General features: G+C 37.6%; 5 protein-coding genes and 1 long non-coding RNA gene across 10 annotated transcripts; 4 read left to right on the top strand and 2 right to left on the bottom strand.

Annotated features, from left to right (window-relative positions):
• The first annotated feature begins 102 nt into the window (after positions 1 to 102).
• Positions 103 to 8,754, top strand: LOC120005312 (uncharacterized protein At4g18490). 5 transcript variants are annotated; one of them, XR_005469783.1, is made up of 19 exons: positions 104 to 276; positions 1,068 to 1,162; positions 1,631 to 1,757; positions 2,201 to 2,389; positions 2,516 to 3,325; positions 3,726 to 3,917; positions 3,985 to 4,122; positions 4,255 to 4,383; positions 4,740 to 4,922; positions 5,020 to 5,178; positions 5,276 to 5,420; positions 5,576 to 5,643; positions 5,726 to 5,762; positions 5,874 to 6,035; positions 6,528 to 6,638; positions 6,734 to 6,818; positions 6,899 to 6,951; positions 7,286 to 7,321; positions 7,776 to 8,754. XR_005469783.1 is itself a non-coding variant. In XM_038854884.1 (17 exons), exons 2-16 carry the CDS (start codon positions 1,099 to 1,101, stop codon positions 6,797 to 6,799), a joined length of 2,580 nt encoding a protein of 859 aa, XP_038710812.1. In that variant the 5' UTR covers positions 105 to 276; positions 1,068 to 1,098; the 3' UTR covers positions 6,800 to 6,818; positions 6,899 to 7,262. The 5 variants fall into 5 exon arrangements, 2 of the variants coding, with proteins under 2 accessions (XP_038710813.1, XP_038710812.1); XR_005469782.1 differs by having other exon boundaries at positions 7,286 to 8,754; XM_038854884.1 differs by lacking the exons at positions 7,286 to 7,321; positions 7,776 to 8,754 and having other exon boundaries at positions 105 to 276; positions 6,899 to 7,262.
• Positions 8,755 to 11,706: 2,952 nt separating this feature from the next.
• Positions 11,707 to 15,213, bottom strand: LOC120004734 (GDSL esterase/lipase At5g45920). The gene is made up of 5 exons (XM_038854020.1): positions 14,912 to 15,213; positions 14,552 to 14,779; positions 12,957 to 13,024; positions 12,664 to 12,828; positions 11,707 to 12,001 (listed from the first exon to the last, which is right to left on the bottom strand). Exons 1-5 carry the CDS (start codon positions 15,005 to 15,007, stop codon positions 11,842 to 11,844), a joined length of 717 nt encoding a protein of 238 aa, XP_038709948.1. The 5' UTR covers positions 15,008 to 15,213; the 3' UTR covers positions 11,707 to 11,841.
• A 1,628-nt stretch (positions 15,214 to 16,841) lies between these two features.
• Positions 16,842 to 19,561, top strand: LOC120005285 (pentatricopeptide repeat-containing protein At1g28690, mitochondrial). Its single transcript, XM_038854842.1, has one exon. The coding sequence runs from the start codon at positions 17,115 to 17,117 to the stop codon at positions 18,711 to 18,713; it is 1,599 nt and encodes a 532-aa protein (XP_038710770.1). The 5' UTR covers positions 16,842 to 17,114; the 3' UTR covers positions 18,714 to 19,561.
• An 832-nt stretch (positions 19,562 to 20,393) lies between these two features.
• On the top strand, positions 20,394 to 20,994 carry LOC120006380 (signaling peptide TAXIMIN 1-like). Its single transcript, XM_038856402.1, has one exon. The coding sequence runs from the start codon at positions 20,614 to 20,616 to the stop codon at positions 20,854 to 20,856; it is 243 nt and encodes an 80-aa protein (XP_038712330.1). The 5' UTR covers positions 20,394 to 20,613; the 3' UTR covers positions 20,857 to 20,994.
• A 444-nt stretch (positions 20,995 to 21,438) lies between these two features.
• LOC120004731 lies at positions 21,439 to 22,499 on the top strand. Its single transcript, XR_005469629.1, has 3 exons — positions 21,439 to 21,732; positions 21,844 to 21,880; positions 22,269 to 22,499. It is a non-coding gene; the product is annotated as an uncharacterized LOC120004731 (long non-coding RNA).
• A 774-nt stretch (positions 22,500 to 23,273) lies between these two features.
• On the bottom strand, positions 23,274 to 26,283 carry LOC120006601 (protein trichome birefringence-like 38). Its single transcript, XM_038856686.1, has 5 exons — positions 25,786 to 26,283; positions 25,522 to 25,693; positions 24,161 to 24,336; positions 23,908 to 24,066; positions 23,274 to 23,808 (listed from the first exon to the last, which is right to left on the bottom strand). The coding sequence occupies exons 1-5, from the start codon at positions 26,064 to 26,066 to the stop codon at positions 23,517 to 23,519; spliced, it is 1,080 nt and encodes a 359-aa protein (XP_038712614.1). The 5' UTR covers positions 26,067 to 26,283; the 3' UTR covers positions 23,274 to 23,516.
• Positions 26,284 to 26,626: the final 343 nt, after the last annotated feature.

The raw sequence follows: 26,626 nt of genomic DNA on the forward strand, positions 1-26,626 counted from the left end.
GCAACGGTCAAAATTAATATATATTTTACATATATTATAGTTTTATAAAAATATTTAACATCTAGCGGCTAGTGCACCGGGTGGGGAACCGGAATGGCGGAATCTCCCCGCCTCTTCAAGATCAAATACTATAAATATGAAATACATTCCAAAGGAATTCCCATTATTTACACTTCCAGCACACTCTCAGTACTGCATTTTCATTCTCCGCTTAGTTTGCATTTTCCTTCGAACCAAACAGCGACCGGTTTCGCATCTCTCACGCTGCTAATCGAGGCAAGTCATCTCTCTCTCTTTCTGTCTTTCATTGAAGTCCTTGATGACGTATTGTAGAGCTTTTGAGGCAAGTAATTGTGTTTTGAAACATGTTAGGGCTTCTATATCTTCAATCGTTCAATCGTTGCTGTGATTGAGAATGTTTCTTGAAATTAGCGAACGATTGTTTGTTCAATATCTTCTGTAATTAATTTATGGTGAGATCGTTCTCGTATTGAATTTTGTTGTCCGTGTATACTGTGTATTTGTCTATAGCGTGAATTATATTGATATTAACTTCAGAATCCAGTTAGGCGTCTACATGTCTTTTGACATTAGCAATTGTTTGCTCAAGATCTTTCTCACGTCAACTTCTTAGGTTGTAGTAGATCGGTTTGATTATCTTTCTGTGATAGCTATCTCGATCTAAAGTTTGTGCCATAAGGCATTTATGTTTTTGAAGCTAATTAGCGTAAAAAGAATAAGCACTGAAATTAAGGTCTTCATTTATGTATTCAAGCAGTATCAAATACATTCCTGTGGTTGTTCTTCATTCGTTTTCAATCTGCATATACATAGCGTTGTTTTTCATAGTTAAATAGCTTTGCTTCTGCATAACATCTTTGAACTCCTCTTGGATACTGTAAATTCAGTTTAATCATAGGTTTTGCTAGAATAAACGTGATGTGTATGATAATTTATGTCTTTAAGTGTGATATTTACTTCTTTTAGCAATATCGTTTCTATGCTACCTGTTTTGTGTGTTTAATTTAATCAGAATCCTCATCTGATTCCCCTTGTTGCTGTTGCAGTGGTCAAGCATCGGAACTACTATATTTGTTAATGGCAGAAGCACAGAAGGAAACTTCTTCATTGGTTAATCTGAAAGAGAAGAAATCTTCGTTGGGTATTATTAGTATTTGTCACTTTTTGCCCTTTACACAGCATTTAGTAAATAAATTGTTTTTCAACCGCTTACGATAAAGATACTATCAATAGGAAATGATAAGGTCGACAGTACATGCTCAGCCACTCTGGTGATTTAGTAACAAGTTCCATGACCTTGAGTGATTGGTTGCTACTGTATAGCTTTGTTTTTCAGGTCCTGGGGTTGTCAGATCATCATTATGATCATCAAGCCTTTATCCCAAACAATTTAGATCATAATAATCATTAATATGATCATGTGGTCCAGTGGTAGAGTTGCAGGGGTGCAACCTAAAGGTCACAAATTCAGTTCTTGAAAATAGTCTCCCCACATATTATGTGGAGATAATGTCTGTGTACATCATGCTTTCAATCACGCCTATTGCGGGAGCCTCGTGCACGGGAGTTGTTTACATTTTTTTAACATCGAAATTTTAACTTAAAACAGATGATGGCATTGGAAAGGAATTCCTCAATTCCTGGAAATTGGTGTCAGCAACAGAAGATGTCACATTGGATTTCAACCTTGATTCAGTTCCCAGTGGCAAGGAAAAGAAATTCAACTTCGGTAAATTGTAAGGGACTGATTTCTGAAAGTATCTTAAGCTTTGTTGACTATAGATCCCAAGGATGATATAACACTGAACCTTACTTTATAACTTTGCTTCTGATGACTATTGACTTCTTCTTCTTTTTTTTACTGATAGAAGCACTAATTACATACTATTATATATATATATATATATATAGAAGCACTAATTACATACTATTATATATATATAATAGCTTATTGGTGCCACTATTGTTTTTCCCAGTCATAATCTGCAAGGGAGGCATTTCCTCAATCTTTATGGTTATCCGCAGATAAGACATTAATTTAAATGTTTTGCTGTAATGGTTAGACTTGGGAATGCAAATATACTTGGTGACCAACCTTGCTACTGTAAGGCTGATGTATGAGACTTTGATTTGCTATAATGCTATGTAACACTTTCATCACATTTCTTTTCTCCTTCAGGGATATGGATTTTAATTTGGAAGCTGATTTTGACAAATTTTCATCATTCAAAGTGGTCATGCCAGACCTTGATTTTACAAGCTCGCCTAAAAAGACAGCCAAAGCCAAGGAAGGATCTAAAGGGGAGTCGTCAAAGAGAAGCCATCAAGGACAAAAAGATTGCTTTGGTTTTTCTCTTGATTTCAACGAGTAAGTAGGATTTTGGTTGCATCAATGGATTTTCTTAGCTTATTAATGAAATCTTTGGAATGCTCCACTAGCTCTACAGGTGAACCTATCCATTTGTATCCCCATAACCATTGTCTCTGAACGCAGGTTGGAAAATTTTGACTTTGGTTCGAGCTTAATAAATGGGGAGAAATCTTCTAAGAGAAGCCTAGAAAACAAGCAAGTGGCAGTAGAGAGAAAAGGGCTTCAAGGTTCGCTAATCCATTTGGATGAGGGCATTATTGATAATAACTTGACCACCAAACTTCCAGCATCAGAGATTATGGCCACTTCAAATGTCGAGACTTTGATAGGTGAACTTGGGGCTCAACATTCTTTAAATGAAACTTGTGCTTCAGAGTCTAGAGATCTTGAAAATTTGGTTGTGTTACATGGAGTAAGAACTTCACAAGATGAATATCTGACCAAACATGCAGAAGAAAAAGAAGAGCAAAGTCAATTGCCAGATAAGGCAACACCCCTGGAGTCAAATGCTGAGCAGACCTTGCAAATTGCATCTCCAAATTTTGTTGGTCAGGATGAAAGAGATCAAAATATTGTTCCAGATATACAGACAGAGGCTTGTTCACAGGGTGTGAGAGAAAATACCAGCTCAGTCGAACATCATAATTTTAGTGACCAGTTGACACCAGCTATTGGATCAAAAAATGAGAAATCACAGTCAAATTGTGCACTACCATCGTATATTACTGGATTAGATGGTGATAAAGATGAAGCAAGAGAGTCCGGTAGTGATATTGCAATGGAAAAGTTGGACAAGGCCAAATCTGCCCTAGGTGATATTAATCTTTGTGATAAATCCGTCATGAATATTTTGATGAAGCCGCCGGATGACACCAATTTTGATCTCGATGTCCAGACTTCAGCTGCTAAACTTCCACTGGTTGATTTGGAAAGGTCAGAGAACCTACCAACATATCTTTTTAGTTGCAATAGTTCTTTATTGAGTTGATTCATTAGATGACCAATTTTTAGATTAGACCGGGGGATGGGAAACTGATATATCATGACATTCATTTCTGTAGGATATAATAAAGTAAATGAATAATATAATCCTAATGGCTACTGTGTCTAGAAAATATGATAAAAGCCTGTTTTAATGTATGAAATAAAACACACGTCTCTGTCTTATTATTTTTTTTCCTGTCCTTTGATGCATTTTTATTTCAAAAAGGGTAACACATTTTGCATTTGTTTTTCTGTGAACCATTTTATTATTTGCTCTAAGTCTCTAACACAAGGCATGACATGAGTTTGAGTGTCATTGACAACCTCTATTCTTTTTGTTTTGATGCAGTGAACCTCTAGTTGAGAAAGTAATTATGGTAAAGGGGACTGAACCTGGACTTAAGCAGTCAAAGTACTTTAAGAAATCAGACGTGAGTGGATCTGAGCTACAGAGGCCCTCTTTGACTGCTGTGGAGGTCTACTCTCATGGGAGCAGCAAACCTATCGGTAGCACTCATATAAGTCCCACAATTGAGACAGGGTGAGTAGTTCCTTATAAGTTAAATCCCTGGCGTATGCGTCATAATGCTTTTCGTGTTTGTTAACAGGGAGGGCTTCCACGATAATGATGTGCAAACTAGGAGAAAATTGATGGGCATTTCAAAGTCAATAACCAAAGAAATAACAGAAGGCAAACCCAATATGGCTGGAAGTGACAAGAACAATCGAAGCTCCAGCGATATTGGGTTAGGCATCTTAGTAATATTCTTATGGATTCTCGATACAGATGTGTCAGTGGAATTTATGTCAAAAGACTTAGTTCAGCATTAATTCTTAAATTTCATTTTTTTTAAGTAGTTCATTATAATCTTCAACAGTTCAGGAGAAGATGTGGTTGGTGTAAATGGTGGCTGCAAGTTGGCTCATCCAGCGCTTCACAATGAAGAAGAAAGAAAAGGAGAATCTGTTGCTGCAGAAAAGTTTGTCAAGGATCATAAGAGTCTTGGGTGAGAATTCCATATTTTTATGTCTGACATGATTTTTTTACCTTGGCTGTTTAACTTATATAACCCATAAATGGGAAAATCATGCGAATTTCGGAACCCCATAAAGCATATAAGGTTGCCAACTTGTATTGCAGTTGAATACAGGTAAGTCTGATGAACATCTAGTTGGGAATATTATCAGATTCTAAGGGCTTTGAATTCACATTCCTATAAACACTTTATGCAAGATAATAAACTATCTAAACAAAAATATCTTATATTAGTGTAGAGCACATTTCGGTTTTGCTTAAATTTATTTGTGTGTATGTCATATTGTTGATTTGACTTTAGCGGATTTTGTCAAAATTCATATGCAGTTCTGAAGTCAGTGCTACCTGCTCAACTAAGAACAGAACTAAATCTCATACTCGGACAATTATAAATCCTAAACTAGTGGTCACAAGTACCGCGGGATCTATTCAGAACTCAAAAATTGTTTCAGTTGAAGGGATTAAAGTTAGCAAGAGAACTCCTAGTCTTTCTAGCCTGATGATCTCAAGGCATGATGACAATGTTACTCTTTATGTTTCTTAGTGATCCTTCTTTCTGGAAATTTTTTTATGTATCTTTCTAAAAATTGTCTCTTCAACTTAACAGTGCTACTTGCTCAACTGATATGACAACTAAATCCAAAACCGAGGCTAGCATAAATCCAAAACTTGTGGTTTCAAGTGCGGGATTGGTTCAGAGCTCCATCATTTCAGATGAAGGGTTTAAAACTGGCAAGAGGACTCCTGATTTTTCTAATATTTCAAGGCACGATGAAGATATTACGCTTTATGTTTTCTGTACTCTGTCTTAGTGTGGACTATGCGGTGTATATTTTGAGTAACTGTATGTCTCTTCAACATAGGTATATGGGACCAAAGAGAGGCCAATCTTATTCCAGACATGACATGGAAGTGCAAGGAAATGCAGCATCCAGGATCCCACAACCTCTTCCCAGCAGTGAGAAAAAAATGCCTTTGATACTGTCCTTAAAGAGGAAAATGGTCGAGGTTACTTTATTCATCGTGGATTCTCCTCTTTTTATCAGTTCACATTCTTTCTGAGTTTTTCTTCGATGTTGATTTGTAACTGTTGATGTTGTTTTGAAGCAGCTGTGTATATATTTAGTGCAAGAGCTTCACCAAATTTATTGTACTATTCGCAGACATCAGATGCTGAATTTGAGCCCCTCAAACCTCTTAAACGCCTCTCTATCACCCCTACCTTAAGCAGGTAGTTACTGTATAATTGCTCGAATTTAATGCCCGATTGTTTGCTGGGATAACTAATCCTTAAACGCCCGAAAAAATTGCAGAAATATTAAAGAGCCTGCAAAAAGTGTTGTTGACCAGGTACTTTATCAGAAATCAGTGGTTTTGCACATCAGCTGTGCAGCTAATTTTATGTAGAAAGTGGCTACTTGTTTTTAAAGTTTCTAACTTCGATAATTTGAGACTGGTTAGATTTCTGTTCTTGAGAATCTGGAGGAATCCAAGGTAAGTGACCACCCAACGTCCAGACTTGAGAAGCCTCCATTGGATATGATAGAGCAAGAAGTTTCTATGGTTATGGAAGATGATGGGAATGTTGGGAAGGCTGAAATATATACAAGAGATCTTGAACATGTGAGTGAAATATATGATTATATGGTCTTATAATAAATAATAGGTTATTTTTTCTATATGGCCTTATAATAAATAAACATACTCAAGAAACATTCCAAGTGACATGAAAAACAAAAACATAGTAAGATAAATAGGAGAATTACAGACTTCAAATGCACTCTCTTCATACTTGAGGAAACAGAAAGTAGTGCACTGCATAGCACCGTGGTTCCTCATCTGATGACTGAAAAAATTGGAGCAAGGTTGTGTTAATCTATGGCTCATCAATTATGCTATTTTTCGTTCGGAGTTTTGAGGTTTCAAATATGGGTAGGATATCATAAATTGCTGAACACAACTCAAAGCCTCTTGCACTAGTACTACATTTGTTGTGGTTCTGCAAGTTCTTTTTGAAAATTATAGTAACTACGAAGCTAATTAGCATGCCATAGATATTGGATGTATAAACTTATGCAAACTATGCAGTGTGAACAATTTTGTGTATGTCTGCAGATCTGCAACATGCTGAAGAAAAAACATGAAGAAGCCAAAGAAATATTGGTTCGCGCTGTGGTGAACAACAACAATCTTCTCATGCTTAACCATCCCCTCTATGAAGACAAAATATCCTTCCATTTGGAAATTATTCTTTGCTTGTGTCAGTTGTGTGTTTGTTTCAAATAGAAATTGCTGTTGCATATCCCTTAACAACTAAAAACATTCGATCGATACAGAAATTCGCTGCTCAATTGATGTCCAAGCATCTTCAGATGCTAAAATTATAAAAATAATAATTCTTGTCAGGTAGATCTCTCCCTCTCTTCCCCTGAATGTGAATTTAAAGTATCTGTCTGGTTGACCTAGTGATTTGTTATCATCGATAGGAGATATGTTCTCTTCCTGATGCTGTTTGGAGTAAAGGGACCTGTATCTCCAGGTAGTCATGCAACATGTTCAAATAGAGATTTACTGTCTTCTATGTTTTCTCTGTGATGGCCTGTTTACTTTCCTGGTTGTTAGACTCAGCTTCTTGAGCTCTATCTTTTTCACACTAGATGAGTCTTTCGATCCACTGATTGAATAATGCACCTAGGCTAGCAATGTCACTCCCAAGATGGGCACATATAATCTACCTAGTTGAAATATGTGTATTTAATCATGAGATATGCTTAAGCTCAAAAATTTAATGATGCATATGAAAAAAGTTTATTTTAAAATGATAAACACAAGCTGCTTATATCGTCTTCACCTTTTTGTCAAATTTGTTGCAGAGTGAGGAGAGTCATTTCTGAGCTTGATCTAGAAAGGTAAGTCTTCCTTGCAAATTAATTGTTGATACTATTTCTTATTATTAGATAAGAATGAGAGTATAGAGGAATTTGGAAGGTGTTATTAGTTGAATTTTCTTACTTACTCGTTACTGCATTCTGTACCAAATTACCTGTCATAGGCAGATCAGACATACAGAGGTCACTAAATTATTCATTGTTAATTGGGGAGCCCTCTCTACTTCAGGGGTTTGTTGGCACCTTACTGCCTGCAGTCAAGATCCCCAATACCTGTCTATGAAATTTTAACTGAGACTAAATGGTCCTGCCCAGTGTCACCGACAGAACTTTTCGACTTGCCCTCCTCTTGAGGGATTGAGATCCCATGCTATTGAACCCCCTTACAATTCTCCCTCTTCTTACTCATTCCAGAGTTCATATCACAGATATCCTCTCACTCTCTCCTTGACCTCGTGATTCATCGTTCATGCAGAGCAGCACTACATATCTCTCCTGTCACTCATTGTTACACGAAGGACGACCAGTAACAAGGAAAAGTTGTCGAAAATTCGAAAGGTTTACATTTGCATGGATTGTCCAGACAAAGATGGAAAAGATTTCGACAGAATCATGGCCATTGGAAGTCACGAATAGCCAAAATAATGTGCGTAGATTTCGTGACCCACGCAAAATAAAGAGGGTCTGTTTTGTAGCTAGCCTTTTAAGGAGGCAAAAGAGCAGGACCTGACTAGACAAACACATACTGCATTAATGGCCGCCCCATACTACTTGACAAATTTCGTGCACGATTATTAAACCCATCACTCCATAAAATAAGTTAAATAATTTCCCTATAATAAGTCAAAATTCAAATTGGACTTCGGCCTATATATTGCCTGAGGTAACCTGGGGGAAAAGAGTCAAAAGACGGCTTGCTTGAGCTCTAGGGTGTGCCGCCTAGTCTTGGTTTTTCAATCAAATGTGATGACAAGCCATTCACGCCCTCTCAATCCACTCATTGAGGCTCACAATGTAACAAAATCATACCTAGTGTCTTAAGTCAGACCAGGAGCCAAACAAATTATCGTTGAAGGTGAGGAGGCCCTAAACAGGGGCCAGAATGTGCCTAATCGACTTTGTCCATGTAGACCTGATCCGCATCATCATTAAGGAATGGTGGAGGCTGGAGCCACGGCGACCACAAAAGTCCATGCACGCACTTTATAAAGGGTGTGGTTGGGCATTATCAAGAAGAATAATTATCCTTCTACTGCTATATATGGTTGGATAATATAAAATAATTAGCAATTATTATGCCTATTATCATCCTAGTTGGTGTTGTTGCTATACAAATAAGTTTTAAATTGTGCAATTTATTTGTTTGTTTGTTTTTTTCTTTTGGGGAAGGCATTTATTTGTTGATGATGGGGCTTTTACCATTGACTTTTTGTTTGAGCACTCATAATAATTAGTTTTACCTTAAACTAGTTGACTTGCTGTATGAATTATGATACCTTTTCATCATTGTCAACGTGTAAGGATATAGTAAAAAATGAACTGATTAACTAATTCAAGCAAAGCCTTTTGACATTTTTAAAAAAAATTTAGTTGGTCACTGAATTAATATAATACATTGTCGGCAACAATATATGTGGCCAACAATTGAAAATGCTGGATATCAAGGTTTTATATGCCAAGCTTGAGTGCATGAAACACTTCAGAGACATAAAGTCTCAATTCAAAAAGTATTACTACAAAATAAATAAATATTATTATTATTTAAAATAAAAGTTAAAATATAACTTAATGCTAAAAAAGCGAACAAAATTTTCAATCTTTTATCAAAGGAAAGGCATATACAATTAAGTAATACTTAGTTCGCCTGGTTAATCTTTATTTTGTGTTATGCTTATCCATTTAGAGCCTTTTTATCCATCCCTGAATCCTAATTAGATCGGTACATGTTGGAATCCATTACTTAGATACGTATTACGTGGTTAATCTCTAGTTTTGCATTTTACAAAATAATTGATTAAACAACATCGAAGACTTTATTCATTAATGGTGTTAGTGACGTGTCAAATACTTTTTTTCAACATAACTCAACTCATATCACCACAATTTTGAAACTCATAACACAATACCACAACCCAACATATAAAAACACAATACACTCTCAAACGGACTCAATATCTAGTCAGCTTCTACTAAAAGTCTGCTCATATAAACATATTATGATCCTTGTTTGTCCGGCTGCATGTGATGCGGATAAACATTATTAATACAGAAAAGATTAGTCTCCATTAATTGGCGAAGCTGACCAATTGCTGACCCAACCTTCAAGCATTTGAGCACGAGTCTGGATTTGATACGTAGGTTCTAGGTGTATATAATCCATCTCCATGAAATAAAAGTAGTCATAGCTTTTATTGCAAAACCAAGTGGTAGATTTTATCTATAACCACCCAATAAGGTATATCTATACATCTTCTCAAAAAAAAGGTCTATGCATCCTAGCATATTTTAGTGTCAGCAGCCTAGATGGTTTAACTGGGCCAACAGAATAATTTAAGCTTATCGGGTAACAAGCCCTCCACTAACTTATACCTAGATAAAGTCAAGGTTATAAAGTTGATTTTTGGCTTATAAATACCCCAAGTTAAACACACATTGCATGCAAAGTATTCATGGCTAGGTCTAGGTGTTTTGCATGTTATGTGTTGGTCTTGCTGTTACTTGCCAAAGTTCAAGCTCGTACTCTCAAAACAACATTCATAGATACAAGTAGGAGTGACACCAGATTGATGGAAACCTGGAATCAGGTCGTCAAGGAAGCAGAGAAAGTCCAACACCAGCAGCTGCAGAGGTCCATGAGAGCAAGCCCCGGAGGACCAGATCCACAACATCATCACTTCATACATAACTAGTTAATGGAAAAAATCTACCATCTCTAGCTATAACTAGTTACGGGGCATTTGTGGTTTATAATTGTGTGATGTGAGTATGAGGTGAGTATGATCATGTTTAATAAAAAAAATTAAAGAGTGAGCACGAGTGTGAGAATTTTAATACTACAATTTTCATATTATCCTTTAGTCTTTTTTAAAAAATAAAATAATATTTTATAACAAGGGCAAAAGAGTCTTTTATACATTAAAACTCATTCTCACTACTTTGGTGAGCTTGATTATTCTCCACAAGGGGAAAATATATGGAGGGTGGAATGAGTTTGAGATTCCGTCTTCTAAAAATCAACCAAACAAGGGAATGTGTTAATCTCACTCTCATTCTCTCCTCTAAATACCAACCAAATGCACCCTTAATGCAATTTGGGGTGTTCATCCCGCTGGATCCAACCCGACCCGACCCGACCCAAATTTTTTTAAAAGAGAAAGTGACCCGACCTGTAACACTGTTAAGGAGTACCGGGTACACGCCCATTGGATTGCTGCAGTGCCGCCTGATGCATTAAGGCCCGGCCCATTGTAATATTAAGGCCTCCGATATATTAAGGCCACATGGCCCACATTTTATTATAATTTCTTCTAGAATTAAAGCAAAATAAAAAATATATATATTTCCCACACGGTAAACACCCTCAACGCACACCCCATATGAATGAACCCAGGTACCCGATTCACCTTCCTAAATCATTCCTCTCGTTCGTGTCGTGCTAAAACTCAAATTAAAGTTAAAAAAAAAGAGGATAGATAAATAGATCTGTCCTGCCTGCAAAGCCACAAGATTCAGAATCACACATCTGTTTTTGAAGTCTTGAGCAATTTCCCCCCATCAATTTCTTGAAGAGATGCTTACAGATCAGAAGCATGTAACAAAGGATTTCGAGTTTGCATAGTTGATTCATATATATATATATAGGAATTCTAAGTGTAAAATAATGTAAATGTGTAAAATAAGAATTATTTTTTAATGATGTGGATGAATGATATGACAAATGAGATCTACTACTTTGATTCCCACATGTTTCAAATATAAGACTCATATACAGGCGTCTGCTTTGTGTGACTTGGCCCCCCCAAGACTGGAAAAGGTGACGGGTGTAGCTTTTTCCAAGACCCCCGGAGGTCCTGATCTTGAACATTACTAGCTCCTGTAAGTAATTCCATGGTAGGACTGGAAATATATATATATATATATATATATATATATATATATATATATATATATATATATAATGTATTTTCAGCTGAGCAGTTCCCCGACCCCGAATAATCACATCACTGAACTCAATGGTTTCTGCAGCTGTAATCTTTTTACCCAAAACTTGGAAATCTAGCTCAGCGAAACTGTTATTTGGTATGAAAATTCAATAAAAATGTGAAGGTGGTGAACTAAACAAAAGTGTTTTTCACCCATTAAAATAGTGAGGGAGATCCAATATGTTTTGACAAAAAGAGGCTGAATTTGGAAAAGCCAGGGCTAAAAATAGAAGAACCATACATTAATGGCTTGAACTACAATTTGACTGTTCAGCTGTAACAGGAATATAATGTTATGCCGACAATTATAGCCAAATAATCCATAAAAACATAACCATCTTAATTCTCAAATACCTTAAGTGGATCTTTAGGGTCGATTTCATGAAACAGAGGGAGATCAAATGGCATTGTTTCTAGACTGATGCCTTCCTCCTTCAGTTTGGCAAGCACTTCCTCAAAGACTACCTTGTTGCCACTCTTGGTAAGGTGCAAACCATCGCTGCATTTTTCAACGGCAAGAAATTCATCATAGGCTTACATATTCAAACCCAATCTCATACAATGCAAATGCAATATATACAAAGTAGTCAATCAGACTTGGCCAGGGACCTTCAACAAATCTAAAATGCCAATGGTTCTTGAGTAATTGAATTTCAACAGATCGGAAACTGGAAATCACAAAAACTTATGGTGAAGATTTGTTTACATACCATGTTCCATTTATCCTCGAGAGAGAAGAACATTTTAAAAAAAAAAAGGTGAATATAATGACCATAACTTCAAGTAGTGCACAAGAACAAGCTCCATGTGACATTTCAATGAGGACGTTCTTCAAGAGACTTGGTTAATACTTAAAGGATAGAAGTTTCACAGGAGTTTATCCGTAGTATTTTACGGTTTTGCTTTTGGAGTTTAGCGCAAGTACTTGTTTTCACTCTTGCCTATCATTTCAGGAATTTACCCCCTCATTATTTACAATCTCATATTCGTCTAAATGGAATATAATAGCAAAACTTTCTTGGGAATAATCTCTGAATGCTCCATCAAGGCTTACAATAGATCATATAAAAAGAACATGTGCATCCATGGAATTTAAGAATGGCCAGACTTGAAACAATCGCAAGTGTAATAAACTATAACAAGACAAGAAAAGTAAAATACCTCAGGTAGGCCTTTTTCCAGTCAGTAAACTGCTGCATTTTGGTCCAAAGATCAATCACTGGGCATCTGCATTCTCCAGCAACTTCAACACATGCCTTGGCATAAGAACCAGCAGCATCATTTGTCCTCTCAGGTAAAGTTAATGGATTTTCTATATACGGATTGCTGCATGATCATTGATTCTTAGAATATGCATCCCGACAAAAATTCACCAGACATACAACCAAATGACCAATTATTGGTGCTATGGCTTTTGATCAATGTAAATGATAAAAGACAAATCTAACTCGTACCAAAGTCGTGCTTCTTCGTCAATTGGCGGAGGAGTAATGAGGATAACAAGAGTTCCTGGCCATTGTTTCTGATACCACAAAAAGAAAATGCAACATAATCAGACATAACAATGTAAAAGTTTTGGCAAAAAATCTATGCAAAAACAACTTTATCCTGACCAAATGTATGCGGTTTTCATGCTCTCGATAATTTAGGATTGGAGTCACTGAAGTACAATTTTTGATTGATCAATCAATTACTAATAGATTGCTGCAATTTGGGGTTAAATCAAGCAAGTTTAAGAATACCAAAAGAACCCATCCTCAAGTATAGGACTTCACAAAAGGAAAGACAAAAATCAAATATCACCACTCAAAGCACTGATATGTGTTGCACATCACGGCATGAGAGATAACTGAACCAAATGAGTAATTCAACACGATTAAACAAAGCAAAAAAAAAAAAGAGAAAAAACTAGAGTCGAGAAGAAAAGCTAATTCATCCATCTATTCTCTAGGAGAAAAACATATATGCAAAACCAGTACTGTCCCCTCTGCATTATAACATCTCAAATTAACAAATACCACCCAAATCAGGCCGTCCCCAGGATATGCCTATATATATGTCACTGTGTCCAATTTGTTCATAGTTCATAGCATGCCAATTGGTTTCAAGCACAGAGCAATATATGGCATTAAAAAAGATATAGATACAACTCATCAAAATCACACAGAAAATTCAAATCACTTTTTTTTTCCTCCAAAATCGCACAGAAATTTCTGTGCGAGTTTAGGCTCATATCACATGTGAAAAGAGTAAATTCATATGGTATCGTTCTCGGTTAAAAAAAATTGAACGAGGCATGCAAACAAAGTATTAACATGTAATGAAAACAAAGCAAGACAAAGATGTTAACGTCACTCGAAATCACTAATTGAACCCACCACTCGATGGGCATGGCATATCAACTTCGTTGGTCCCATCACCAATGCATGCCCTATACAAATAATAATTAACAGAAAAATATCTTGTGCCGTGAACAAATTAATAATATGAACCATCAACAGAGGGGGTCACGACAAACCAACAAAAAGTTGGGCTGGGCCCATCCAACGCACGCATTGGCCCATGCTGACCCAACTCAATCTAGTAATCAACAAGAAGTCAATAATAGCGACAAATGGGCCAAAACCGCCCACACCTTCGCCTCGGCACTATCTCTTCATTTGATCGAGACCTATGGGCCCAATCAGGCCCTACGGTATCATCTTCCCCACCTAAACTCCCAATTATTCCAACACTTCGCCGTGATCAAACTCTGCCGGCGATATTGTGGCACTCCACCATCGCAGATCGTGCACTCTGAGTCCAACGTAACACTTAAATACTCTGTATCTTACAAAACATGGAATCATTTCCAGTTCCTCTAGTATCGCATATAATGCAAGAACAGAGATGTAAAATAAAGGTTCTTAGAAATTGAAGTTCACGTAGATCCGAGCCACGTATTCGAAAATTCTTTCATCAAAAGGGGAAAAAAACTGAAAAATTGATTCAGATTCTGTTAGAAAATGAACCTTGGGATGACGAAATACATGGACAGAGTTGAGGATACCTTGAAGAACGAGACGATGGAGTGCAAGTTTTGTTTGTATTCATCGAGAGGCACGTGTTGGAAGGCGGAGTATCCATCGGGAACCGAAGCGTCATTTGCACCGAAGAACACCGTAATCGCTTTGGGCGCTTCATCATCACCGCCCTTAACCGACGGGAAAATTCTGTCCAACACCTTGAGAACCCACCTTGTGTTGTATCCACTGTACCCTCTTAGCACTATATCGAACTACATACACATCAGCATGTGAACACCACAAATATACATGTTGTCAGTATCAGTAAGTTATTCGACGAAAGTCCTCAAAGAAAGAAGAAAAAAGAACATCCACTTATATTTGAAAAAGCCGAATACTGATACCGTGCGACCGAAATGGGTGGCCAGACTAGAACCCCAACCATCATTGAACGACTCTTCGGTGATTGAGTCGCCAAAAAGATAGATCTTTGGCCTCATGTCGCAAATATAGAGAAGCCCCAAGCTAATTCCTCTCTTGCTATATAAAAGCTAAAACGGCCGAGGCCTCCACCAAGTACTAGTAGTTGTAAATGCGAGGAGCATTAAACCAAATAAATACGCAGTTCTGGCGTTATTTCTTTTGTCCTCAATAAAATTTTGTTGCAAGTCTGGTTCACAGCAAGGCTTATCGCACTAACCAAACCGAAGAACCACCACTCCCAATCAGCTGACATGACCCGTTATTGACGTTGCATGAAATCTAGGGTGGGAAAAAATCCATTCCAAGTTGGTTTCAGATGGAACAAAATCACGTATTTACGAAATATTTACATGTTCATACCCTAGTATGGATTAAATTTCGGACTTACTTGATTGACCAAACTTATATTGATTTAAATTCGGACAAGTAAATCGAACAATAAATTAATCTGGACTATGATCTCGACAAATAAATTGATGTGTTTAGACCCCACACCTAATTTTAAATCAAATATTATTTTTTTATTTAGATTCAAATTTCAAACATATAACACTTAATTTAATCTGAATTAGATAAATTCGGCCATTGGAACCTGTGACCACCCAATGCGTAGCTTGTTGAATGATAGGTAGTGGTCCAATCATGCTTCATATCGGTTTACTACGCTAGGCTTATAGTGGGCTACTTTGGTCAATTCAGCACAATATATACATGATTGATTAAATGGATCCAAATAAAGAAACAAAAGTGGGTGGCTAAAAAGACGGCATGTGTGGGGGCAAGTTTTTCTTGAAGAACTGCTGATGTAAGTTTTGATGTATTGGACCACCGGTCACCTTTTACAAGCTTTAATGATCCAAAATCACATTGTTTTGTGTGTACGGGTCTCGCATGGACACCACGTCGTTCTCCGGGTGCTTGAGGGCTGCTGTAATAAAAACTACAGCAGTCCCGTTGTAGCACATTTGAGGTAGTAAAACTTTTTTATTTATTTTTTAAAAATTTTACATGTGTAGTATTCGGTCTAACGAATCCAATGATATATTTTTTGTTTGAAACAAAAATCAAATTCATCTCGATCAAAACATCAAAAGTTTTGAGTTTATATTCAACGGTTTAGAATTGTTATGTAATTTTTATGTTTGATTTGACTTTTGTTTCGGACAAATGATATATCGTTGGATTCGTATAAACGATCAAAATATAAATATAATTTTTTTGAAATTAAAAAAAAATCACTCAAAACTGTAATGAAATTACAGCATGGGCTGCTGTAGAAAAACTACAGCAGCCCCCTCTTACCCCTCGTTCTCCGTTCTAGATGAATTGAAAGTCAAAGGAAGAAGTTAGGACAGATAGCAAAGGAGAAAAACGATCTGATTAGAACGAAGCCTGACCCATCATCATGACTGATCATCCATGACTAAATAACTTGCGGTCATTTTGTTTGATTAAAAGCCTGAGAGAGACTGAGTTATTAAACTAAATACTCAATGATTTCTTTCGCATGCCCCAGTTAACGTGGCTTGTTCAAAACAACTTAATTAGGTGGCCCCAATGCCATAATTCAGTTCTTTAAAGCTGCATCCGCTGCATATGTATTCAAAATCTGTGGGGGCTGTACTTGTTTTCCCAGCGCCGCAGGCACTTAACATCGCCAAAATTATTCACGTCATGAAAAGGTTCCCCGAATAAAATATTGAATAATTAATGTTACCCTTTGTGAGCATGCATGTGTAGGATCATGGAATACTTGAGGTGGAACCAGAAAATAAATATTATTTATAAGCCACTTGCCAAACGTCCTTTGACTGAACCAATTATAAGTTACAATCGTGCTCTGCTGGCATGGTGCAGTCCAGCCCAATTAAGCAGTGCCTGAAATGGGCTGGGCCGGGATAGCTTTGATGGGCCGTACTGTCCAGCCCAATTATGCTGTACCTGGGATGGGCTGAGCTGAGCCGGGCCGGGACAGCTTTGGTGGGCCGTGCCTAGGAACATCTACAGAAGTAGATACGGGGTGTCTAACTTGGCGATGGCTTTATTCAAATTTAAGTTTAAACACGGCCTCGCAAGGCTCCTTAGTTGGTGAACAAACGGCTTGGAATCAGATCATGTGGAAAGATGAAAAATGGCATACTACCGCAAATCAGACCCTCCATCCTCTCATTGGCCCGCAGGCGCAGCACACTACCACCAGAAGATCGAATTTTCTCGCCATATCAGGACGATACCAACCAACCAGCTCCAATTACACTATCATCAGCTCTTCAACACTATATTAACTCTGATACTCCCAGACATGGACAAAAGCTCCATTCCCGTGTAATCAAAGTGGGGTTCATACCCAACACAAACATATCTATAAAGCTACTGATTTTGCACTTGAAGTGCGGCTGCATAGAATACGCGCGCCAACTGTTTGACGAATTGCCTCAACGAACTCTTTCAGCATATAATTACATGATTGGTGGGTACTTAAAACAAGGAAATGCCGAAGAATCACTTAGTCTGGTTCGGAGACTGGTTTTGGAAGGAGAAAGGGTAGATGGGTATACCTGTTCGATGATTATAAAAGCATCCTCTTGTGGTGGTGACAATGTGGTATTGCCGCGTAGCCTGGGGAGAATTGCGCATGCCCAGATACTGAAATTAAATATTAATGCAGATGATGTGCTTTACACAGGTCTTGTTGACTCTCATGTTAAGAGTGGGCGAGTTGGTTATGCGAGGACCGTGTTTGATGAAATGCTGGAAAAGAATGTGATATGTTCAACTTCCATGATCTCTGGGTACATGAATGAAGGATGTGTGGAAGAGGCTAAGGAGATCTTTGATAAAACAATTGAGAAGGATGTGGTGGTTTTCAATGCCATGATTGAAGGCTACAGCAAATCAGCGGAAACATCTCGCACAGCACTTGAAGTTTATGTTGATATGCAAAGGCTAAATTTTCGACCAAACATCTCAACTTTTGCCAGTGTTATTGGGGCTTGCTCTTCGTTGGCGGCATTTGAAGTTGGTCAGCAAGTCCAAGGTCAGATTATAAAGACTGAATTTTTTGCTGATATTAGAATTGGTAGTGCTCTTGTAGATATGTACTCGAAATGTGGAAGAGTCGAGCATGCAAGGAGTATCTTTGACAACATGCTGGTAAGGAATGTATTCTCGTGGACTTCTATGATTGATGGATATGGAAAGAATGGATATCCCGCAGAAGCACTTGAACTCTTTCACAAAATGCAGAAAGTAAACGGGATTGAACCAAATTATGTCACATTCCTCAGTGCTCTGTCAGCTTGTGGACATGCTGGGTTAGTGGACAAGGGACAAGAGATCTTTGAGAGCATGGAGAGAGACTACTTGATGAAACCAAGAATGGAACATTATGCTTGCATGGTTGATCTCTTGGGACGTGCAGGAAGCTTACACAAGGCATTGGAGTTTGTGATTGGAATGCCAGAGAAGCCCAATTCCGATGTTTGGGCGGCTTTGCTTAGTTCTTGTAGGTTGCATGGTGATGTCGAGTTGGCAAATGTGGCTGCGAGTGAACTTTTTAAGTTGAATGCTGATGATCGACCTGGAGCATATGTTGTGTTGTCCAATACTTTGGCTGCTGCTGGAAAATGGGACAGTGTAACTGAGGTTAGGGAGATAATGAAGACAAAGGGAATATCAAAAGATACTGCCCGGAGTTGTGTGGGGAGCGAAAGCAGTGTATAAGGATAAATTATAGTCAATTATGTGGAATTGCTCAGTCATAAGAAGGGGCAGTCTCTATTACTTTCTTTGTACAATATCATTCATTTGAATCTGGTGTGCCAGAGATGAAATTTTCAAGACCTCTCATGATTTAAACGCAAAACTATCCACTTTCTTGGTTAGACAATCGTGTGAAAAGAAAGTGGATGCTGATTATTTAAGTGCCATGCTAGAGATGAGGTTCATTGACGTGCATAGTGATTACAATCCGTGAACAGGGTCTGAACTGCTGGAGAACTATGGAACTTTGAACAGACTCCGCGATATCATACTTTTTATCTGATGCCAAGCAGCATGACCTGTCATTATAACAATTAAATTTCGAGGGTTTTTGCAGTGGAGGGTGATGAATTATGGGCTGTGTTCTGTCATTAATCATGGAAGAGAAGAATCAGTTGGTAGAAAAAGGAGAAAATGAATGTTCAAAAGCAAGAAGTTATATGACATTTGAAGTTCCCAGGAAAGAGATAATCCTTGTGTGCAAGAACAATTTGGAATTTGAATTCAATAATGGTTGGCTGAAACTTGCAGGAGCTCTCAAATTTGATCCTAGGAAGAACAATTTTCTTGGTCAAGGCATTCAAGCAAAGCAGCCATCTTTGACTCATGCTTATCTGAGTGTTAACCAATTGATTAAGGGAGCTAATTCTGTGCAAGTTCTCATAAAGCTTCAACAGGATATGAACTTTTTGCAGGTCTGCCTTCTTGTTTTGTAAAATTTTCAAAGAAAATTAAGCAAACCATGGTATTAAGCTGAAACATCTCCCGACTGGGTCTCAACTATTGGTAAAGCAGTCATACTTCCTTCACCTAAACTATAACTTGATTTAGCGGCTCTTTCTAAAAGACGTGAATGAAATATTCTTGATGCCTCTAGGTCATTCAAGATTCAACAAGAGGCCTTTTTTTTCTTCATTCTCGTATTCTTTTACTTCATTATTCAGGAGATTCACCAGAGTAATAATTGCTTCTTGCTTTGGTGCTCTGTTCTTGGTGGCAAGTACTGTGATAAAAGTAAAACTATTTTGTTCATGTTTTCAAACAACTATTTTAAAGTTGGAGGATAAATAGAACTGTGGATTGGAGGAGCTTTGAAATTGAAGATAATTGTTCTTAGTCCTGTTTGTTTTGGACTAAATTAGCCCTTTTATTCCCAACAAAATTATATGATTAACATCTCACCTATATACATAACATGCATGTTCTATGGAGGGTCCACTAAACCCAAGCTCGAGGCGGACTACGCACACGCAAACCATTTGGAAATAGTGGCGTCAGCTTATAATCGAATTCCCGACCTCAAATAAGATTTTTTATGCCAAAGTTTCGAGAGGTAACCAGCTAAGCTATTATCAAATGGTTTTCTAAACCCTAAATCTTAAATCATAACCCTAAATTCTAGACAATAAATCCAAATATGCCAATTTCAAAAAAAAAAAAGATTTGAGGGATTGTAGCTAAAATAATTGTGTATATATATATGCTAATATGATTAGATGGTTTAATTGAAATTATTCAACTAATTCCTTGTCATGGTTTTTTCGAAAAAAAATCTTTTTTTATAATAAGGAAATCATACGCGGGCAGGTTCATTAGTCGTACAAGAGATGATTACGAGGCATTGGTTGGTAATCCGTCTCCTTCTCTGAGTGGGATTTGGTAGTTGGTACCACCTAGGCATAATTGCCAAATCTGTATATAAAGAAAACAAAACTTCGAACTTGGACTACTCGTGTGTCTTTTGTTCTTGTTTACTCCGTCAATAGTTATTGTTACACCGATCGGAAGACTCAATTAAGGATCAAGAGACACCAACAACACAGAAGAAGAAGAAAGAAACACCAATCAATATTCAATAGCTATGTGTTGCTGCTGTGATGACGATTGTGAGTGCAGGCCTTTAGGGTTTCTGTTAGGCCTGCCCTTTGCCTTCCTCTCTCTGATCCTCTCTCTTGTGGGAATCGTTGTGTGGATTGTGGGATTGTTGTTAACCTGCATATGCCCCTGCTGCTTGTGCGTGACGATCATTGTGGAATTGGCGCTGGCTTTGATCAAAGCTCCCATTCTGGTCCTCAAGTGGTTCACTTCCAAGATCCCTTGTTAGGGTTTCAACTTGCAGATTCAGTTTGTGATTATTGCTTATCATTCGTTCGTACTGATTCTCGGATGTAATTGACTTTTTTGGATGATATACATGAAATAATCATATTTTTCTACGTTGATTTTATTGTTTTGGTGATTATTGTTATGATTTCTAGCTAGTTGAAGCCAATTAGGGTTTAATTTCAATAAATTAAGCTGTCGACTTCTCCATTGGTGATTTTTGATAATCTTCAATCTTTGGTTAAGCAGATCATCTCTCTCTCACAAAACTTGGTCAACCGAGCGATGCTTAATGGGTTTAAATGGGCTTAAGATTAGGAAAACAAATGGAGCTTTCAACTAATGCCATGTGTGGTCACCTCACCTCACCCATTACTTTTTGGTCAAATTGATTTGCTTGTCAGTTGCCACATCCACGGGGAAGGTGACCAACAACATAATCAATACAAGGCCTCAGGAATCCGGAATCTGGCCCCTGGGCCTGGGCCTGGGCCGTGAATAAAAAAGAGAGTTCTATTTGCATTCATCAATAACTGTTCCATGGCTCCAAAATCCCGCGAACCCCATTCTTCCTCTGAAATAACAAATAATAAATAATTGAAGGGTGAGTCGGCCAGAATCTGACTCGAGTGTAAAGTTCCCTTCTTCAACTCCTAATAATCACCACACTTCGTATTCAGGCGTTTAGCAAACCAATTTTTTTTCTCTCTCAAGGACTGATCTGATCTTCAATCCAAGCTCCTCGTTTTCTCCGCCCCATACTCAGGGCCACAACTACCATGGAAACAAAGCAGAGTGATGCAACTGTCAACGCCAGTTGAGACTCCCAAATGAAGCTTTGGTCTGTGGAGATGGGTGTCGGCAACGATCAACATGGGTATTGCATCATATGCCCATTGCGCTCATTTATTTCGACTCTTCTGTACTTTGACTGATTGTACTTTAAAGACTGCTCTTTGATAATTATTATCGCATTTGCGCAATACAGGAAAGATATTACGGCTGCAACAATTCCTGCGCAGAAGGTGCTCACTTCTCTGCCGTATGCTTAGTGTGATGTAGCACAAATGAATATAAATTTTTGTTGTTGTGTGCTTGAATTTCTTATTCTCATAGTTATTTTGTGATTCGGAAAGCTTGAACATTTTTTCTATCTTGGAATGGTGAAACAAATTCTATGTTAGGGTGAGACAACAGGATGGTTGGGATTATTTAACAGCTGGTTGTGTTTATCATACTGTGAAAGTGTATGAATTTTGAGGGTTATGTTTTATTGGATAGACGTTGACTGAGATGAGAAACAGTTTTAACTGTAATCCTGAGGTCTGCTTGATGGGAATTTCAATGGAAGGGCCTTCTATAAAGTTTGAGCAAAGAAAAAAAGAAGGTTCTAATAAGTTGAAAATAATACAGGGTCCATACCTGGTGTCACATTTGAACAAATAAAGCTACAAATCAAGCTAGAAGTACCTCATTCTCTTCAGCAATCCATGGATATTGAGAGTCAAGTCTGTCTTTCCTTGGTAAGTGTTGACATCTGTGGAAGTTTGATGTATTATTTTATACTATTGTTTCAAGAATGTCATCCTTCTCTTTTCTTAAAACACAGCTTATCCAGTTTATTGTTAATGCCATCCTATCGATCTTCTGGTTTGTGAGGGCCTTTTCTTCTCTATTTTAATTTTTTCCCCCTCATACAAGCAGGGGGGAGGGGGTGTTAATTGTTCATTGGGAGGCTAGAGGTTTTTCTGTCAGTGCTTCCATTAAAGCCAGCTTAGTCTCCCATTCACGAATGCATCTTGAATCAAGGTTCTTTTTAATCATGAGTCCTCATCTTCACTGTTGTATTGCTTAGTTAATAGTTATGATTTTGTTTTCTGTTTCCTTAGAAGAAACGGTTAAAATAAATGCAGTGGAACAATTTTGAATGTCGAAGTTGTGGAAGGGGATTAATTTGCTCCAGCGGCATGCATGTTGAATAAATGGGAGATAAGAATGATGATTGTTACATGGTGAATACTGCAGTATATGTTGGCTACTAGTGCTCCACTCCCTCGTCCGTGTTATCTGAGGTTAGATTTCACATCTAATTACACTGTTTGTAATTACATTTTCGTCTGTGTTTTATCTAAGATCTTTGTTTCTTATGTTATCTGCATTCTTTAAATGAATCCTTTTTTCACGAATTCAACAAAGTAACAACCTATTCCTGACAACGCTTTCTCCTGCTGTGTTTCTGCTGTCCATGTTTTTCTGATGTTCATGTTTGTCTGTTTGCCTGAACTTTGTTGTCAAAACAAAGCTTGAAATGCATACACGGAGACCCTATAATCTGCTGGTATTCCTGACCAAATTTATTATCTCTGTTATCAAGCTGGATACAAATCTGGAATTTTGCTCTTAACTCCTGAAATCGTGTTTAATGGAGTAAATAACTTCCAGAAGAAACTTGCCTTGCATAATCACATAAAGATACATTTGCATCATCCATATCGCTGTCCTATCTATATGTTATTAACTTATTACCATGGTCAAACATAATCAATCACTTTACAATTGATTTACCCCCCATGTTATCATCCATGAGAAGTAAATTAATGAGAGACATTTGCCCCTTAAATGTAGAAAGAAAAAACATATGGAAAACTATGGTATTGAACTTCACATGACTAGAGCTGCATATAGAAGCTCGTTCCAAGTATCAGGCAATCCAGGTAGGCACCAATGGCTGCAGTCATTGCCTGAACGGTCGTTACCATAATTAGACGGGTGTGCATCTTTTCTCAGTTGTGAAAGTGTTGTTATGTCGAGTAGATAAACTGGTTTTCTTATGGAGCTCAACACACTCTTCACCACTGCAGCTGCCGGTGGAGTTCCTGCTGGATAAGTAGATCCTGATAGCGGCTCCAGTTGGCCGTCGCAACTCTTTTTTGGTTGATTCCATTCCTTGCCCCTGTTTCAGAAAACCCTCTTTAGCATTTGACATAGTAACCTTCAAAAATGCATTATTGCTTTCAAATGAAGTTGTGGAGAAGTGAGGTTTTTGACATACTGATAATGGGTGGGAGAAATCCCCTGGAAGAAGACTTTGGTTTTAGTAGGATTAACATTGAGATCAACCCATTTAGCCCAAGTAGTCAAGCCTTTCTGAAATGCAACCAAACGGTTCATATCTTTATGCAGTCCACTCCCATCTCTAATGTAGTCCCATCTGTTACACAATACATGTATATATTAGGAACCTTTTTTTTTTTTTTCAGTTCATTGTGTGCATGATATATGATTCTGTGATGTAAGTAACTTACGGCTGAGATTTTCCAGTGTGTGTCCACCAGTGCCAGGTGTTGAAGATCAACATATCCATGTCTTTCCATGTTTTTCCAGCTTCAATGGACTCTAGCCTGAGCACTCTCCCCACATTTTCTTTCACTATATCAACCAGGTATGGTGTTCTATACAAGTAAATAGACACTCCGTACTCCTGCACAAGATGTACAACCACTAAATCTGTAAATAAATCATAAACCAAATAAGAATTTTGCATGGCAAATAGTTTGAAGCCACCAATCATGAACAAATGCCACAACAGTTGAAGTTTCAACTGGACACAGGAATAGAATGAGCCCCAGGCGGCCCGATCCGGGCAAAAGACATTGTGTGGTGGGGAGTTTATGTTGGGCGACACATTTGTTAAAAGATAACACATGTGTCCTAGGATGCAAGAACAAAAATATCATGTGGAACAAAAGGGTAAAAACTCATTTGTTTATGATAAAAAATGATCTCGACATACAAAATTCAAGTAATCACAGATTCCATATGTTCCATATGATACAATTCAACGGTTAGGATAATTGAAGTACGAGTTGTTGGTATCTCTATCATAAATGGATTAAAAATACGCTTTCTACCCAACCATGGCCTCCACTGTACACACCGAACCAAAAGAAGACGTGAAGCAGTGAAATTATTGAAGGTAGCCTGCACACGTGACTGAACTGTCACTTGTGTGTGTGTGGTGTGGCTCTAATAATGCCACTGAAGGAATTTTGATCAAAAATGGAGTAATAATTTGTCGTAAAAGCCAGGCAGTTGGTGCAATTCTAGAGTCCCCACGTTTGGGTTTCTGTGTCAAGTCACAAGAACTATGGGATGGAAAGCAGAGTGAGCTGTGACATTCAAGGTTTTGTCTTTTGATAAGCAAAGAGAAATTGCCCCTTTGCCTTCACTTTTAACCAAAATCAAAAGCACAATGTTCTTAATTATCCTACACCAGGTTCCCAGCCAGTCTGTAATCCTGTTACTTAATTCCTTCCTGGCCCAAAAGAACGAACTTTCTGCTACTCATTAATGATTTAACCACATAAATTTATTTGTCAACTACACATCTATGCATGCCTTTCATGAATATGCTTATAATTTTTCTAAAAAAACCTCTACACACTGTTAAAAAAAAAACAATTTTTTTTTCCAATTTGAAAATTTTGGAAGTAGGGATGGCTTGGGAAGTTTGTGAAAACAATTATAAAAAAAATTAAAGGAAATGATAATCATAAAAAGGAGACAAACCTGCACTGACGAAGTCATAAAAAAAATATTTGGCACCTATTTTCATATTATTTCTTTTTGCAGAATTTCTAAAAAGACAGACAAGAACCAGACCCACCTCAAAGAACACAGAAGACAGAGAGTCCCTCCTAGCAAAGCTGGTCTTTGAACTCGGCACCGACGCATGAATCATACAAGATAACGATTCAAACATGTTGAGACTCAGTGAGTCACCCACAAACATTATCTTCTTCCCTCTCCACATTGTCAAAAATCTCCTCCCATCAAATCTACACCACACAAAAACATATTAAAATTCACCAAGATTCAGTCTTTTCTACTCAAACACAAACTTCATGGAAATAGAAGTTGATTTAATTACCTGGGTGTGCCACAAGATTCAGGCCTCCAAGCATACTTGAGATACTGCTTATCAGGTCTACCATACTTCTGGCAATCAAATTCATCATCTATGAAGGGACAACCAGAGGAAGTATAGAGAGGATATGAAGCATCAAAAACCCATTTGCCTTGAAACAAATTACACCCACTCAATTGCTTCCTTCCTCTCCAGGCTCTGCTCACATTGAAGTACTCTTGTCCTGCCAATGATTGTTCCAACAGCAAGAAAAGACAGGAACAGAGTAAATAAGCAAAACCCATCTTTTGTTTTGAATCAAATGAAGACAAGATGGGGTGATGAAATGGTACTATAGTTGTGTGTGGTATATATAGAGAGTGTCAGAGCGGCTGCTAAGGGGTGAATGGTGATGGCTTGGTGGGTTGGTTTCACATGGTTTAGTGAGGGAAGAACAAGTGTTTTTTTTGTATTTGTTTGATTTAGCTGGGAAATCTTGAAGGATAGGATTTGTTGTGTAGTGTGGATTGAGTTAGAAATTCTAACTAGTCTCGTGAACAAAACCAAACCCACATGTCTATTTTTCAAAGCGAGGATGATTTAAATTTAAAATATTGTTGGTATAAAATACTGTTTTTGTAATTGTATGGTATTGGGGGTTCTTTGTGTATTTCGTTTGACATTCTATTGGTCTGCATCTCACGGGCCATACTAATCTTGTACTATCAAATTTCTCATGGTTTACAAGTTCAGAATTGATAGGATCTCAGTTATTCTAATAATCAATCATGTTCCTTGATTGATGTGCATCAGGTTTTATGGACCCTAATTACATCAATCAATGACCAAGATTGATGACTAAGAT

Source organism: Tripterygium wilfordii, chromosome 9, assembly GCF_013401445.1.
Source record: "Tripterygium wilfordii isolate XIE 37 chromosome 9, ASM1340144v1, whole genome shotgun sequence".
NCBI classification, from domain to species: domain Eukaryota; kingdom Viridiplantae; phylum Streptophyta; class Magnoliopsida; order Celastrales; family Celastraceae; genus Tripterygium; species Tripterygium wilfordii.

What these genes read in the sequence shown, in the direction of transcription:
- LOC120005312 (XM_038854884.1), top strand. Translation starts at nt 1,099, where the DNA reads ATGGCAGAAGCACAGAAGGAAACTTCTTCATTGGTTAATCTGAAAGAG. An exon ending in CGAAGCTCCAGCGATATTGG is followed by an intron (nt 4,123 to 4,254) that starts GTTAGGCATCTT and finishes AATCTTCAACAG; the next exon opens with TTCAGGAGAAGATGTGGTTG. An exon ending in AAGGATCATAAGAGTCTTGG is followed by an intron (nt 4,384 to 4,739) that starts GTGAGAATTCCA and finishes ATTCATATGCAG; the next exon opens with TTCTGAAGTCAGTGCTACCT.
- LOC120004734 (XM_038854020.1), bottom strand. Translation starts at nt 15,007, where the DNA reads ATGAGGCCAAAGATCTATCTTTTTGGCGACTCAATCACCGAAGAGTCG. An exon ending in CCACCCATTTCGGTCGCACG is followed by an intron (nt 14,780 to 14,911) that starts GTATCAGTATTC and finishes ATGTGTATGTAG; the next exon opens with TTCGATATAGTGCTAAGAGG. An exon ending in CCATCGTCTCGTTCTTCAAG is followed by an intron (nt 13,025 to 14,551) that starts GTATCCTCAACT and finishes TTGTGGTATCAG; the next exon opens with AAACAATGGCCAGGAACTCT.
- LOC120005285 (XM_038854842.1), top strand. Translation starts at nt 17,115, where the DNA reads ATGAAAAATGGCATACTACCGCAAATCAGACCCTCCATCCTCTCATTG.
- LOC120006380 (XM_038856402.1), top strand. Translation starts at nt 20,614, where the DNA reads ATGTGTTGCTGCTGTGATGACGATTGTGAGTGCAGGCCTTTAGGGTTT.
- LOC120006601 (XM_038856686.1), bottom strand. Translation starts at nt 26,066, where the DNA reads ATGGGTTTTGCTTATTTACTCTGTTCCTGTCTTTTCTTGCTGTTGGAA. An exon ending in CACACTGGAAAATCTCAGCC is followed by an intron (nt 24,067 to 24,160) that starts GTAAGTTACTTA and finishes ATTGTGTAACAG; the next exon opens with ATGGGACTACATTAGAGATG. An exon ending in ATTTCTCCCACCCATTATCA is followed by an intron (nt 23,809 to 23,907) that starts GTATGTCAAAAA and finishes TTTCTGAAACAG; the next exon opens with GGGCAAGGAATGGAATCAAC.